The sequence below is a fragment of the Hipposideros armiger genome, unplaced genomic scaffold (genome assembly GCF_001890085.2).
Source record: "Hipposideros armiger isolate ML-2016 unplaced genomic scaffold, ASM189008v1 scaffold_607, whole genome shotgun sequence".
Classification (NCBI taxonomy): Eukaryota; Metazoa; Chordata; class Mammalia; order Chiroptera; family Hipposideridae; genus Hipposideros; species Hipposideros armiger.
The window spans coordinates 587561-602812 of NW_017731957.1; the positions used below are offsets into that span (position 1 = coordinate 587561).

The following is a 15252-nucleotide window of genomic DNA, read 5'->3' on the forward strand; positions in this document are numbered from 1 at the left end:
GGCGCTACGCTCTCTACCACTTCAGGTAGCTCTTAGTGCATTGTGCCAAATAGAGAGGCGCATTTGGGGGCTTGTAAAAACTAATCATGGGAATGGCTAGCAAAAAAAATAAAAGACACTTTGAAATCCAAATGCTGACTTTTATAATTCTCTTAAAGATATTGTCTTCTACTTTAATTATGGTATAATAAAATGTAACAGATGCAGAGGTCAATTAATAATAGCTATCATTGACAGCTACCTATGTGATGAGTGTTGTGGTAACTGTATTGTACGTTATCTCATTTAATCCTCAGAACAACTCTACAAGGCAGGCCTCATTATTATCACCAGTTTCCTTGTTTGTAAAACAAGGGAACTGACATCATAGGGTTGTTAGGTAGATTAGAGGTAATACATGCAGAATTGGCAGCAGTATACTAGTGTTTTGCAAAGACAGAGAAAATGCCAACAGGTGTTGCAAACAATCGAAGATGTGTATTTGTGTGCATGTGTGTGTTGTGTGTGTGTGGACAATTTCTCTGATTGTCAGGACTGCCAGAATGTGCCAGAAACAATTTGTCTAGGACAAGCATTGGTTACAACGCATGTTTAGAGATCAATAGGAGAGAGAGAGAGTAATAAAGGGAAGGAGGTGCTATGACAAGAAAAGTGCAGCAAAATTATTTTAGCAGAAAGCATCTGGCAAATAGCTCTGTGAGAATGAGGGCATTAAGGGTTGCTTTGGATGGGCACCAAATGTGCATTTAGGCAAAATGCAGGGGGCAGACACAGCCGCAGGAATACGGTCAGAGAGGTGCCTCCTTGGGGGAGAGAGGCTGAGCTGGCCGGGATGAGGGAAGGCACCGTTGGAACCCTTGTGGGCCACGGGAGGTTTTATAGCATACTATGTCACAGATGGGGGACCTCTCGCTTCCTCCTGGGGACGAGCCTGCCTCTGTGAGCAGGGAGTGCCCAGCACAGGCAGGCTGGGCTTGTTACAGGAAGCACAGGCCCAGAGAAACGGCAAGAACGGCAGGGTTTCCCCAGAGCCTGGCAGAATTCCCATCACCCTACAGTGGTGCTTTGTACTCTGACGCCTTACATAACTCAGGCCATGAATATAGTGCTGTGAGAGAATGATCTAAAACCAGATTGTATTCCCTGAGATTCCTCTGTGGCTTCCAGGAGCAAGGTCAAAAACATCTTTCTGTTCACTGGGATGCAATGAGAGTACCCTTTTATGTTTGATGAAGCTTCTTCTCTTGTTTGGGTCTTAGCTTAAATGTCACCTTCTTAGAGTGCCCTCCCTTCCATTACCCTGTGTAATGTGTCCCCAGCCCCAGCCCTTTCATCTCTCACTAACATATTACTTGCTTTTCTTTCCTTTTCCCAGCACTTGTCACTATGTGACATTATTTCCCCCACTAAAATGAAAACTTCATGTCCCCAGGACCTAAAACACAGCCTGGCACAGAGGCTCTGAAGGATAGAGGTTTGGTGAAGCCCTTTGCTTTCAGAGACAAAACTGTCATCTTTATAACTAGTCCAGATTAGGCATTTCACGTTTAGTTAAGCTCACATGTGAAAGTGCCATGTGAATTACCATCTATTTGATCATTTCATGCTAGTTGATACCCTATAATGTCCAGGCACTGTGCTAGGCTCAGATGAGAAGCACAGCCCTTCTTTCAGGGGTCTAGGGGGACGAGTGACGAGGGATCGCCGTACACATGTCCATCACACACGCTGGGACAGATGTTTGTGGGTGGAGCAGGGAACATGGGAGAGACTCAATACCACCTGAGTCAGGGAAGGCTTCTCAGAGGGGTTTCCTTCCACAGTGAGAGCAAAGGCCTGGGGGCAAGTGGAAGGCTGGTTTGTTGGGGGAACTGTCAGCAACTCACCTGGCTGCTGCTTACGGTACCTGTGGGCGTGGTCAGGATGGGCAGTGAGGGAGCAAAAGGGCAAATCACAGAGGCTTGGTGAGCTCTGATTGCAATGCCCTTGAGATGACTGAAGAGAGTGAGGGCTTTAAAGTAGTGCGGTAACAGGCTCAGATTATATTTTCAGTATGTCACTTTGGCAGAGATGCAGGGTTCAGAATGAGGGAAAGAGGATGAGGAGGAAAGGCGGAATTATGAAGCTATATAGCAGGTATCCAGGAGAAAAACAACCAGAGCCCACGCCAACAGTAGTGGGATGGCAGTAATAATAGAATTACTAGCAGTAGCGGAAGCTAACTTTTTTTGGACATTTTCTTCATATGTAGCAGGCGCTAGGCTAAGGGCTTTCCACACGTGATGCAATTTAATTCTCAGAGAGAGGCCATGGAGATAAAGGGAAGGAATGAATTTAAGCTATTTCAGAGGGGACATTTAGAAGATGTGCTGTTTGATTCTCAAATTGCTAAATTTAGGTAGATGGTGGTTCTCTTCACTGGGGTGAGAAGTGTAGGAGAAATAGATCTGGGTTGGGGTAGTGAGCGGGGGAGCTGGCATTCGGGAAGGTTCAATTTCAGGTTTCTGCGGGACATTTAGGTGAATGTGGAGCTGAAAAGTATAATCCAAACTTGAGACAGTGATTTGGGAGTGATTAACATATATGTGAACATAACACCTGCTGTGGAGAAAGAACATAACGAGGGTGGGAATGCAGCCCAAGGATGAAAGCCTAGAGTGAAGGAACATTCAGAGAGGGTGAGGAAAGGGGAACTCGGAGCTGCAGAAGGAGATAGAAAAAAGAACCAAGCAGGCTGGGATGGAAGTAGGAGACATTTGTATCAGAAACAAAGAAAACAGAATTTCAAGAACTGAGAGTGAGCAATAGCATGAAAAGTTGTAGGAGGGTCAGGCAAGCTGAGGTCTGCAAAGCGTGTATTCCACATGACAGTCTGGTGGTCTTGGCACCCCTGAGAAGGTCATCAGGGATATGCTCGTAGCAGAACTCAGGGTACAGTAGGTGAGGAGTGAAAGGAAAAGGAACATGACAGGATGCTATGTGCAGGCAGCTCTCCCTGCCTGGCTATGGAGGCAAGGAGAAAGAAAGCGCGGGCATGTTTGGTGAGGGATGTATTGTTGGAAACGGGCTTTGTAATTTTTTTTAAACAGCAGTGACACTTGAACCTGCTTAAATGGTAGTGGGAAGGAGCTAATAGAGAAGGAGAGATTGAAAACACAAGTCAGAGGGAATCATTGATGGAGCAAAGAAAATGGGACCCAGACACCATCATAAAGAAGATACATTGCGGCAGAAGAATTCTAGTTTTCCAAGTTTTATAGTATAAAAGGTATAAAATTAATCTTAAGCTCTAGTTAGTCAAAATGAAAAATGATCTATCCACAATTTAGTTAATTAAAATAGTAAATTCCTAAATGTGGTAATAATTTCTATGTTTTTTCTCATTGCCACATTTTAGTGGCCACACTCAGAATTTTTGGATAGAGAAATTATATGAGAGATTCAATAATGAGAATCAGGGTGACGAATGCACTTCATAGATGCTGGCAGCTCCTTTCTAGATGCCCATGTCAGACGTCAATAATCACTCATGCTTTCCCACTATACTCGAGTGTCGTTTTAGCATCCTTCTCTAAATAGCACTCCACTCAGTCATTCCCAAAGTTAGAATTTGAAATGCATATGCCATCCTTGATTAAGTGGCTAATTATCCATCCACCTGGGATCAAAGTCCAGCCCAGAAGCAGGATGGGGTGTGTCTTACAATTATCTATGCACATTTAGGGGTCTTTCTGCTTAGACCAGACCTCCACACTGTCCACCTCTCTGAGCCGTGCCTTCTTGCCAGACTCTGAAGGCCTGGACTGCAAATGTCCTCCTCATTCAGAGTTGGAACATTTTACTTGCTTGACTCTGGTGTCTGCCTTTGGCTGAGCCCCTGACTCCTCTTTCGCAGACTGCCTTGGGTCCCTCCTCTTTTGACATCTGACTCTGATTTGGACTTCAGTGCCACCTTCATGGCTGACAGCTAACAGATTCCGCTGTGTGGTTTAGACAAGGTAGCTGATCCTGTGGATGGCTCCCTGTAGGCTCACCTCTTATTCTCTTGTCTGGTCAGAACTTCTTCCATATTAGGAGAGTTTATCCACAATCCCTGTCCTTCTGCCTTTTCCCATGCTTCGCCTAGCCAATTTCTGTTTATGTTTCCATCTCAATAAGCCCATCATGAATATCCTCCAGGATCCCTGAAGCTGGTTCAGGAGTCCCTTCTCTGTGCCCTGCAGCATCTGTCCAGCTCCCTGTTCAGGGCACCCAGCACACAGCTTGGCGAGGATCGCTCCCTGCCTGTCTCTCCAGCTAGACGGGAAGGCAGGCTGTGCATGCCTCATTTCTACACAGCGTTGAGAACATGGGGGTGGTTACCAGCAAGCTGTTGAATGAATGATGAATAAATGAGTGAATGTTGCAGCTAGTTTCTCTTACTTTTTAAATGGAATGCTCTTTTTCCTTTTCAAGACTTTTTGTCTGCAACTCTATAACAAGAGGGCGTTGCTTGTTTGTTTTGTTTTATTGTGATTTTTTTTTTAGCACAAAAACTTTTTTTTGGATTGTTTCTGTTGCTATGTCTTTAAATTTACTACTTTCTCTGCCTCTTTTTAGGAAAAAGCCAAAAAGAAAAAAACCTTTTAAAATCTATGTTGTGCCGTGGATGAGAACCAACAGAAAAGAAGAATGAATCATTGCAGAAATACAGCAAATATTCACTAGTTCAGATAACAAAAATTCTGAATTTCTAAAACTATGCAAAAGAGCTCTCTCTCAATTCAGCAGACTTCCTCTTTATAGTGCAAATTGCTTTTGTAAATAAGAGCAGAGAGACTGTCTAAAATATTTAAAACAAATCTGCACTCTTTAGCACTTCAGGCATACTGATGAATATTTAGGTATATGCTAATTATTCATAATTTTTAACCATTCACTAAAATGAATGCCAATCCTAAGAACTCTGTTGGTGAATCATCTGTAAAACATACTCCATGTTCCCCATTAAGACTCCTAAGATGCTCCACCTCCTGCCCACTGGTGACCTTGGGCAACTTTGTCTTCAGCCATTGGGCACTGTGAGCTTTGATGCTTCAGTCACGCGGGAAGGACCCTTAGCACACCAGCTGCTTCATACCTCCATGTCTTTGGTCGTGTTCCCACTGCCTGGAAACCCCTGCTGGCTTTCTTTAACTATGGTCTGTGATTTCTCTCACCCAGCTTTGCTTTCTCTGAATCTCCTGGTTGGACTGAGTGTCCCCTCTTCTTTGATATCATAGGCCTCTCTGCATAATGACCCTATCACTTGGCCAGCAGCAGAAATTGGGTCCAGCTCATGATAAAGATCCCCAGCACCAAAGACAATCCCAGGCATAGGGTAGGCAATCAGTGCTGATTGAGAGAGAATTGAGCTCAACAGCTCCACCTGAAACATTCTATACAATAAAAGTTAACAAAATCGACTTGCGATTATTTTATAATTGAAATGGGCCTTCAATTTAATTGGCCTGAATTAGTGAGATTGCACTGTCCAATGAATATTGTATTATCTACCTCAAGGCATTTCGAATAGCACGTAAAGTTGTGAGCAGTTATTTAAATTTCTATTATTGAACTAAAATTACATTAGTTATACAATGTTTTCTAATAGGATTATTTATAATTATATTCTTTCATATTTTTGTTCTTTCATATATTCTATGTGCTGTTAAAATAGATATAACTTAAAATCAAATCATGTTCATAAGCCATTAGAAGGGAAATTCTGCTCATGCAGACAGATAATGAAAAATTGTGGGTGTGATGTGTGTTCCACTCATGAGAGTTTAACTTCTGCTCTGACTACCAAATGCTTCAAATGCCAGTGCATTATCTGGGACTCATTTCATAGTGACAGTGGGTAAGTGCTAAATGGGCTTGGGCAAAGAAATCGTCATTCAATTATAGTGAATTACCTTCCTGAAATTTGTAGGTATCAGTAATATCCTTCATGCCATCTCCTCCAACTTCTTTGGTCACAATTAATTTCCCAATGTGGGTGGTATCAACAGCTTCCACTACATGAGTGCCATCTTTCTTAGCTGTAATGTAAACAAGATCACTGTTGACCTAAAAACAAGAAAACAGAGCATTAGCCATCATTAAATGTCCCTGTCACCAAAATCTCTAACTCTTAATGGGGGGAGGGGTCATGTAAATCCCCAGAGTTGACATGTTTCTTCAACAACATTGGATTCATAGAGCTAAACTCATTTAAAAACTATTCTGAAAGGGGAGCTAGGCTAGATTAATTATCAGGTATTTTAAATTAAAAACATTTGGGGCTGGGACTATCAGTTGTCTAAGCATCAATCATTTCTTTCTCCCTTTTTTCTTGCTGATAAATTCTACCTCCTAAGAGAGAGGTGAAAGCACTATGTCTGTTTCTCATTTTCCAGACTTCCTTGAAGATAGCAGTGGCTATGTGACATACTTCTAAGAAGAAGAGAACGTTTGTTGGGTGGCTTCTGGTAAAGACTTTCCCCCTTTATAAAAGGAGAGAAGTACATGGGAGAGTTTGCCCTTCCCTTTCTGCTTTTGAATGTTTTCCTGTGAAGTGAAGTGATGCTTGGAGCTGTGTTAGCCATACTGGGACAGTGAAGGGTAACACTGCCAGCATTACAAAGACGACAGAATGGAAAGATAAGAAGCATTTGAGGGCTTGATGATGTTGTTAAATGGCCAAGCCAACCTTGGACTGCCTACTTCAGGACTTCTTTTGTGTGTTAGGTGCCGTTCAGTCAGCTCTGAACCCTGGTGACCCTATGAATGAGTGACATCCACAACGTTCTGTGCTCACAGCCCTGCTCAGCTCCTGTAGACTCATTCCTATCGTTTCTTTATGGCGTCAATCCATCTCATATTTAGTCTTCCTCATTTCCTTCTGCCTTCTGTTTTTTCCCAGTGTTATTATCTTTTTAAAATAACCCTGCCTTCTCATCATGTGCCCAAAGTAGGACACTTTGTTTTGTCATTTTTGCTTCCAGTGATGTTTCAGGCTTAATTTGCTCTAGGATCCACTTGTTCATCTTTCTGGTGGCACAGGGACCCTGTAAAGCTCTCCTCCAACACAGTATTTCAAGTGAATCATTTTTTTTCTTATCAGTCTCCTTCACTTTCAAACTTTTGCATCTGTACATAGAAATTGGGATTGACAAGGGTGTGGATGATCTTAGCCTTGGTCTCTAATGATACACCTTTGCTCTTGGTGATTTTTCCTCTTCTTCCATTGCTGCCCTTCAAATCTCAGCCTTCTCTTGATTTCTTGGCTTTAGTCTCCATTTGAGTTGATGACTGGATCACGATAAGCAAAATATTTCACAATTTTAATGTCTTCATTGTTTATGTTAAAGTTGTGTATTTCTTCTGTAGTCATGATTTTTGTCTTTATGTTCAAATGCAGTCCTGCTTAGCATTTTCTTCTTTCACTTTCAATAGAAGTCATTTCGAATCATTGCTACTTTCTGCCAGTGAGATGGTGTCATCTATATATCTTAAGTTATTGATATTTCTTCTACCAATTTTCACTCCTATTTCCTGAGTCTAGGCCAGTTTTTCATATATGTTCTATGTACAGGTTAAGCAATAGAAAGATTAACTGCACCCTTGTCTGACACTGTTGCCTGTAGGAAACCATTCTGTCTCTCCATAGTCTATCCTTACAATGGCTTGTAGTCCATAGTACAGGTTACGCATCAGTACAATCAAATGCAGAGGCACACCCATTTCTTTCAGAGCAACCCATAGCTTTTCTTACCCACATAATCAAAGACTTTACTGTAGTTTGTAAAATACAGACTAATGTTTTATCCTTTAGGATTTCTTATATGAGAAAAATTAAACAAACTCCTACTGTTTAAGTCATTTTAATTGTTACTTGCAGCCAAGGCATTTTAATTGAAAAATAATATTAGGCTATCTAGGAAAAATTCAGGCAATTTTCTGGTGATTCAGCAACTAAACCATGCTATATGTGGGACTTGGAAATAGCGTCTTGGGGCCATGCTGGCCGACCCCCAAGCTATTCCAAGATTTTGACTTGTCACTCTACTTTTGAGAGACAATGTCTAAATCTGTGCCTAAAGGCTGATACCCCAGAGTCTCTTACTATATCCTTTACAATCCCTTTCTTGGGAGTTCCATTTATTAGCATGGAAGCAAGTAGAAAACATAAATTGCACTGCTATGTCAGGTGCTCCAGCTGAAATCGTTATTGATGGATTTACTAAATATTTTCCAAGCCCCTCTCCAAGCCTCAATTCCATCCTCTTTTAAATGGGGGTAGTAATAGCTCCATCCTCAGGGTACTTGGCAAAATTAACTGAAATAAACACGTGTAAATTACTTACCTGGCATAGAGCAAACACTAATAAATATTATCAATAATGGTAATAATAATTATAAATTATTTATTAGTATTGCCAGATATTGTTTAAGGTGCTGGAGGCCTAATGAGGAACAAAAGAGATTCAGTCACTTACAGGGTTAACACTCTAGTAAGGGATATTCTGTCCATCAGAATCACCTGGGAGAACTTAAAAAAAAACGATGTCTGATCAAGGAGGTCTTATACAGGGCCCTAAACCTATTATCTTCTTTTAAAAAAGGTCCTAGAGGAGTTACTCCCCTCAAGCTACTGGGTTTCATTGCTGTCTGTCCACTATATCCTGGAGGAGTGTGTCCAGATAGATTTTTTTTTTTTAGCTGAGCCATCCTGCCACCTGTTGGCAGCTCAGCAGCTCAGCAGCCGCTCAGCTCGGGCTGGGACTTGAACCACTGTTGCTCAGAGCTCAAACTTTTGAGCGAGCTCTTAACCAACTGAGCCACTCAGCCGGCCCCAGATAGATTTTTAATGAGTGTAATAAACATATTCTAAGGGGAAAAAAAAGGTCCTAGATAATTTTATTGGACACCTAGACCTGAGGACCCCTGAAATACAGTACAATAAAGACCTTGCAGAGGAACGTCTAAGATACCATGGGGGCACCTGAGAAGGGGCAAGTTGGGGTGTGGGGACATGAAGTAACGGCCAAGTTGAAATTTGAAAGATGCATAGAAATTAGGGAACTAGGATCGCATATTCAGTGTTCTTATCAAACAAACAAATACACACACACACACACAAAACTCACAAAAGAACACAAGGACATTTTGGGAGATGATGGATATATGTACTACCTTGGTTGTAGTGATGGTATCATAGATACATCCATTAAATCTGTGCAATTTAAAATGATATACCCCCAATAAAGCTAAAAATAATCAAAACCAAAAAAAATGGAAAGAAGGAAGGCTATGACAGGCACCGGAACCAGTGTGGGTAAATGTTCTGGAGAACATATTTGAGAGACTGGATTAGCTGCACGACAGCTGGGTTCTGATCGTGGATGTTATCTTAGAAAGTTATCTTCTCTGACCTCTATAAGCAGTTGATCAGTTCCTGCTTCTATCAAATGAAAATAATTACAATTGTTTGACAATTTTACAGGAACGTTTTAGGAATGAGTGAGATAGAATCTAGTGAGTATGACTGGTACATTTCAAAACTGAGTCAAAACAATTGTCACCCCAATAAACTTTAAAACAAATAAACAAACAAACAACACTGAGTCAAAATCTAATGGGGAAACTTGGTGATAGATTTCTAACTTTTAAAAGTGAAGTTAAAGAAGTTTAAAGTCTATTTTCTCACAAAATGTTTTGAATGCACATAAAGTCTGATTCTACTAAGGTGAAAGTAAGTATTCAATATTTATTAAATACCCACAATGTTTTAGGGATACTTTAAAATTATTTAATTTAAACCTTACACAAACAACCCTGTGAAGTATGCATTATTATCCCCATTTTACAGATGAGGCCACCAAGACTCAGAAGGTCAGCAAAGTGTTTATGGTTACATGGCTGAGAGCTGGTAGAGAAGTGCAAACCAAAGGTGGGCTGACCCTCACCTTGAATTGGCCCATAACACAGTCCTTGAACTTCATAGCATGCTGCCTCTTCCACATCACACTGCAGGACCATGAGCACCACCATGCAGTGGTGAAATGGTTTCATGTTTGGGCCTCAGATTTCTAAGGGGACATAAATGATGGCCATGCTCCACAGTAGTACTCTAGAGCTTGGTGGCACTAGCCATATTATGTGAAAGGCTGAAATGTGAAACCAGGGATCAGACAGGAGGTGACAGAGCAGACACCTAAGGAAGATTTATCTCTTTGGAAGCTCACCTTAAATGAGCTTCGTGAGGATTTCAGCTTCTTCTCTGGAGGAGGCCATGCAAGCACAAACAGCTCCCTCCTCCACTTGCAAATTATAGCAACAATAATGATAAATATCCTCTTAATTACAGTCCTTACAACATTTTACAGTTTTCCAGGGAGGCAAGGCTAGATATGAAAGTGACTAAATCCTTGTTTCCCCTTGAGCACAGCTTAGAAAATTTATGTAGGCAAAAATCTCAGGCCAACCAACAGCACTGTTCGTGTGTGAATTGGTTTTTGCATATGTGTGTTGGGAGTGGGGTGAAGGGGAAGTATTGTATCCAATAAACATGACATCAACAAGTTTTCTTTTCAGTTTCTGCCACCAATGTAGTGGTTCTCCATCCTGGTTGCACATAAGAGTCACTGATGAGCTTAAAAAGCAGCAGTGATAGGCTCCCATCCAAACACAATTGTATGCATATGCATATGTCTACAGTAGGACAGTCATAAGTGCAGGGGATGCTGGAAGAAATAATGGACCCAGGCTGTGTGACTTTGGGCAAGTTACTGAATGTCTCTGAGCCTGGGTTTACCAACATTATCCTTGCAGGTCTGGTAGGTAGTTCAGTACTACTTGTGAAGGCCCTATGTTTAAGGCCAATTTCTTTTGAACAGAAAAGAGTCTTGGTGGTCATATAGCTCTACCCTACATTTGAAGGGGCTGTCGTCGTGGAGAGCCTGGGCATCCTGACATGAAGCCTGGGGCTATTTTCAGCACACCCTGCCTCTTGGACAGACACAGGCACTTCCTAAGCAGCCGCCCAGGGGCTCAGCAAAGATGGGCTGACGCAACAGGTTAGAAGGGCTTCTCTGCAAATTTCTGCTTGTGCCCATGGAATGTAAACATATGTCCACTGCTGCCAGAAGCTACACTCTTCACCATTCAGGATGGAGTCTGTTTCTTCAGAATGCAGGACAGAGGTTTCTTCATTTATTTGTCCCTGAATAGAGATAGCTACATGGCACATAGGCTGTACAGAGTAAGTGGTGATTCTCTGAGGACATACCAAGGCAGTGAATGCCTGCCTGGTCCACGAACCTTCCTGGCACTACTGCCATACCTGTAGGGCTGGCCATGCTGCCAGGCTCTGTGTGTGCCCCATCTCCACCAGCACTGCTAGTTCTTGGGGGTGCCATCTGACCCCTATTTCTCAGATACTGTTCTTAGCAGTGCATTCTGTGTCAGCTTTTGTTTGCTTGTTTCACTCATTCATTCAACCATTCATTCAACCATTCATTCATTCATGATCACCATGTGCCAGAACTTGCTTTCAGCAATGAGGACCCAGCAGACCCTACCTTCATGGAGTTCGAATTCTACATGAGAGAGAAATAATCAATACTAAGGCAGGGTGGAAAGATAAGAACAACAGAGAAGATTATGATATTTTAGGTTGAGGGGCTGGGTGAGTGGAGGGCTCTTTGAGGAGGTTACCTGAGCAGAGACCTGGATACAGTGAAGGAACAGAACATACAATGTGGGGTAGAGGGTGGGGGAAGAGCTTTCCTAGCAAAAGGAACAATGTGTGTAAAGACTGAAATGAGAGCATGATTCATGTTTACATAAGAGTAAGAAGGTCAGTATGGCTAGAGGGAAATGAACCAGGTATGGGGGTGCAGCGAATCCAGGGGCCAGGTCACATAGAGTCTTGTAAAGACTTATGTTCAATTTTATTGTATGGTGGTGGGAATTCATTAGATAGTTGGAGGCAGGGTAGTGACATGTTTTTATTTACATTTTTAAAGGATAATTCTGGCTGATTTGTGGAAAATAGACAGGAAAGGGGTAAGAGAAGATGAGGGAGATGAATTAGCAGGAATTTTACAGGGCTCAGTGTGTACAGAGCTCAGAGGGTCATGATGAAGATTAGAGAAGTGGTTGATGACTGACAGTTTTTAAAGATATTTCTGGCAAGATGCCTGAGGGAGGTTAAAAAGAGAAGTCAAGGGCCAGCTGAGTGGCTCGGTTGGATAGGAGTGCAAGCTCTGAGCAACAAGGTCGCCAGTTCGATTCCAACATGGGCCAGTGAGCTGCACCCGAGCTGAGCTGCCGCTGAGCTACCAACAGGTGGCAGGATGGCTCAGGTGGCGAGAGCACGTGTTCCTAACAACAAAGTTGCCTGTTCGACTCCTGCATGGGATGGTGGGCTATGCCCACCCACAACTAAGATTGAACATGGCACCTTGAGCTGGGCTGTCCTGAGCTGCCAACAGGCAATGGATGGCACAGTGGTTACAGTGTGTGTTCTTAGTAACAAGGTTTCCAGTTCGACTCCTGCATGGGATGGTGGGATACCCCTACCCACAACTAAGATTGAACACGGCACCTTGAGCGGCCGAGAGCTGCCGATGGGTGGCCAGATGGCGACTGGACTTGGAGCTGAGCTAGCTGTGCCCTCCACAACTAAGATTAAAGGACAACAACTTCACTGTTCTCCTTCCCAAATTCCCCAATAAAATCTTTAAAAAAAAGAGAAGCCAAGATGATTTCCCAGTTTTACGTTATTTGAATGAATAGATGAATTATTTTAGATCAGAATAGAAGATGCCAAAAAATGTACTGCCATCTAATAAGTGGTAGCAAAATATACAACTTTGAATTGATAATAAAGAATCTGCAGTGAAGCAGTTGCACAGTTTGTACACAGAAGCTTCTGGCCCAGAGCTGGAAAGGCGGAGCTTCTGGGGCCATGGGAGTCAGATACCATGGCCCTGTTGAGTCAGTCACGGCTGCTGTGAAAATCAGCTCAGTGTGTGTGTGTGTGTGTGTGTGTGTGTGTGTTCATGTGCATGTGTGTGCGTGTGTGCATGTGTGTGTGTGTGTGTGAATTTGGGGTGAGATGGTGTGAAGGAGACAACAGACCCAATTAGATGAAACTAAGCTAGAAGAGAAGCAGCAACTCCTGAGAGGTTAGTGAACATGGGAATTCAGAAGATGGCCCCAGACATTTAGGTCCATTCTATTCCCTTGTCATCTCTTTAGAAGCTCTAGAGCACTACGAGTTGGGGAGAGAAAAGTAAGATGGGCCTCCAGAACTGAGAAACTCACCCCAGTACTGAAGGCATGAGAAGGAAGGAGGAGAAAGAAGTAAGTCTCAAGCCCTGAAAGAAATCTACAAATGCTAAAAATAAATTTCCAAAATGGAGGAGAGGAAAAGGAACAGAGGTAAGATGCTTTCCATGCCTACCCCTCTTATTTTTGGTTCTGCTTTCACTAAAGAAGACCAAGGCCTTGAGAAGGCCAAAAAATGTCAATAAACATAATGCTTGATCTGGCCCAGAAATGAGTAAGAGGTGACCAAGAAAGTCAGTATGCTGAGAGACAAGAAAAGGCAAGTTCCGGCAGTGTACCTGGGAATAGACAGTGAAAGGCAAGCTTACACACTGGGGAGATGGGACCCAGTCATGCAGACGTCCCCCATGGGGTTGTACTTGAGGCACACTAGAGGAAAGATTCTTCATACACTTTTCAACAGCCCAAACATCTCTTATAAATGACTCAGGCCTGGAGCTCAGCCTGTGCCAGAGCAACAAATCGTACAGTCAGACAAGTCTGCAGCGTGTGAGAGAGTAATTATAATCTGCAAATCCTGATGACACTCATAACACCCCGATCTATATTTAATAAGAGCAAAAAGTGTTTGCATTAACAGCTATTAGGCAATTCACTCTTGGAAGGAGGTTCCTTTTTCTCTCCTTCTTAGCAACAATAAAGCATAATAAAAATAAGGCTTTGTACATTTTAGAGTGATTTCCAATTAAAAGGCTCTCATAGCATTATAAACTATCAGATGGCAGCTGAGGAGGTTTGCATAAATCTTCAAATCTAAAACTGAAATAGAGGAAATAAAATTCCAAATACGGCATGTCTGTTCTTCCATGGCTTCTAGAAACTGCAGTGGGAGGTACAGTGGAAGAAATGCTGTTCCTTTTGTGTATTTCACATTTCTGATTTTGCTGTCTAAATATTTATGCTTATTGCACTTCTTAAATATTTCCCCATCCTGCCTCCTCCTTCCCCTGCTATTGCTGTTTGTCCAGTTCTCTCTGGCGTGGAGTAATGTCACAGCCTTTAGCTGGTCTCCGCACGTCAGTGGTGTTCCCACCAAGTATGTGCTCCACAAATCTCACGTCTCCCCTGTGGTAACTCTGTCGTTTACAGGATGAAGTGGCCACTATTCAGGACATAAGTGCCTCATGTCTAGTTCCTTCAGCTATCGTGTTTTGATATCCCTTGATGCATCACTTTTTGTGAGTCTGCATAGATAGCTTTTAATGCCCCTCACACTGTTCAGATGCCCAAGTAGTCCCCTCTGCCTAAAATCCTATCATTCTTCTGGCTTCTTTCTTACCTCTTTTGCCTGAAAAACCACTAATCAGCTCTCAAGACTCTCTCAGGCACTAATCCTTGCAGGGAGCCTCCTGATGCTACTTCTAGGTGCTCTGGCAAAACTCTGCTCATCTTACTGTGGCTATCACAGAGATGTTGTTACTATCTTTCCCTATGTCACCCACCCTCCTGAGACACAGCATTATGGCCTTTGCTGTCCTACTGCAATTCCTGGCCCATATTTCTCAGTTAATAACTCTGCAGACCATTTATCACCTATGTTGCTCATCTGACAATTAGTCCCATAGCATCTCTTGTATTACTGTTATTTAGCTTTTGATGTGCTTATGTACTCCACTTCCTATCAGGAATCAAGTTTCTTAAGGACATAGGTCTCTGAATTCCCCACAGCATGGTGTCTGACACATATTAATATAGATATTTATTCATTTTAGAGTAGTCATAAAGTGTGGTGACTACTAGTGTGAACTCAGGTGCCTGCCTGGCTTTCAGACTTATCAGTACTATTTATTATTAGATTAGTGGAGAGGTTATTTAACCATTCTTTGCCTCAATGTTCTTTTCTGTAAAATGGAAAGAATTACAATACCCATTTTAAACAGTTGCTAAGAATAT

At 42.4% G+C, this 15252-nt stretch overlaps 1 protein-coding gene across 2 annotated transcripts in view; it reads right to left on the reverse strand.

Moving 5' to 3' along the window:
• Positions 1 to 15252, reverse strand: part of F13A1 (coagulation factor XIII A chain) — a 203518-nt gene that overhangs the window by 39668 nt on the left and 148598 nt on the right. For both annotated transcript variants that reach the window (XM_019624776.1, XM_019624777.1), the window contains one exon: positions 5937 to 6090. In XM_019624776.1, coding sequence (XP_019480321.1) covers positions 5937 to 6090 — 154 coding nt within the window. The remainder of the gene's footprint in view (positions 1 to 5936; positions 6091 to 15252) is intronic.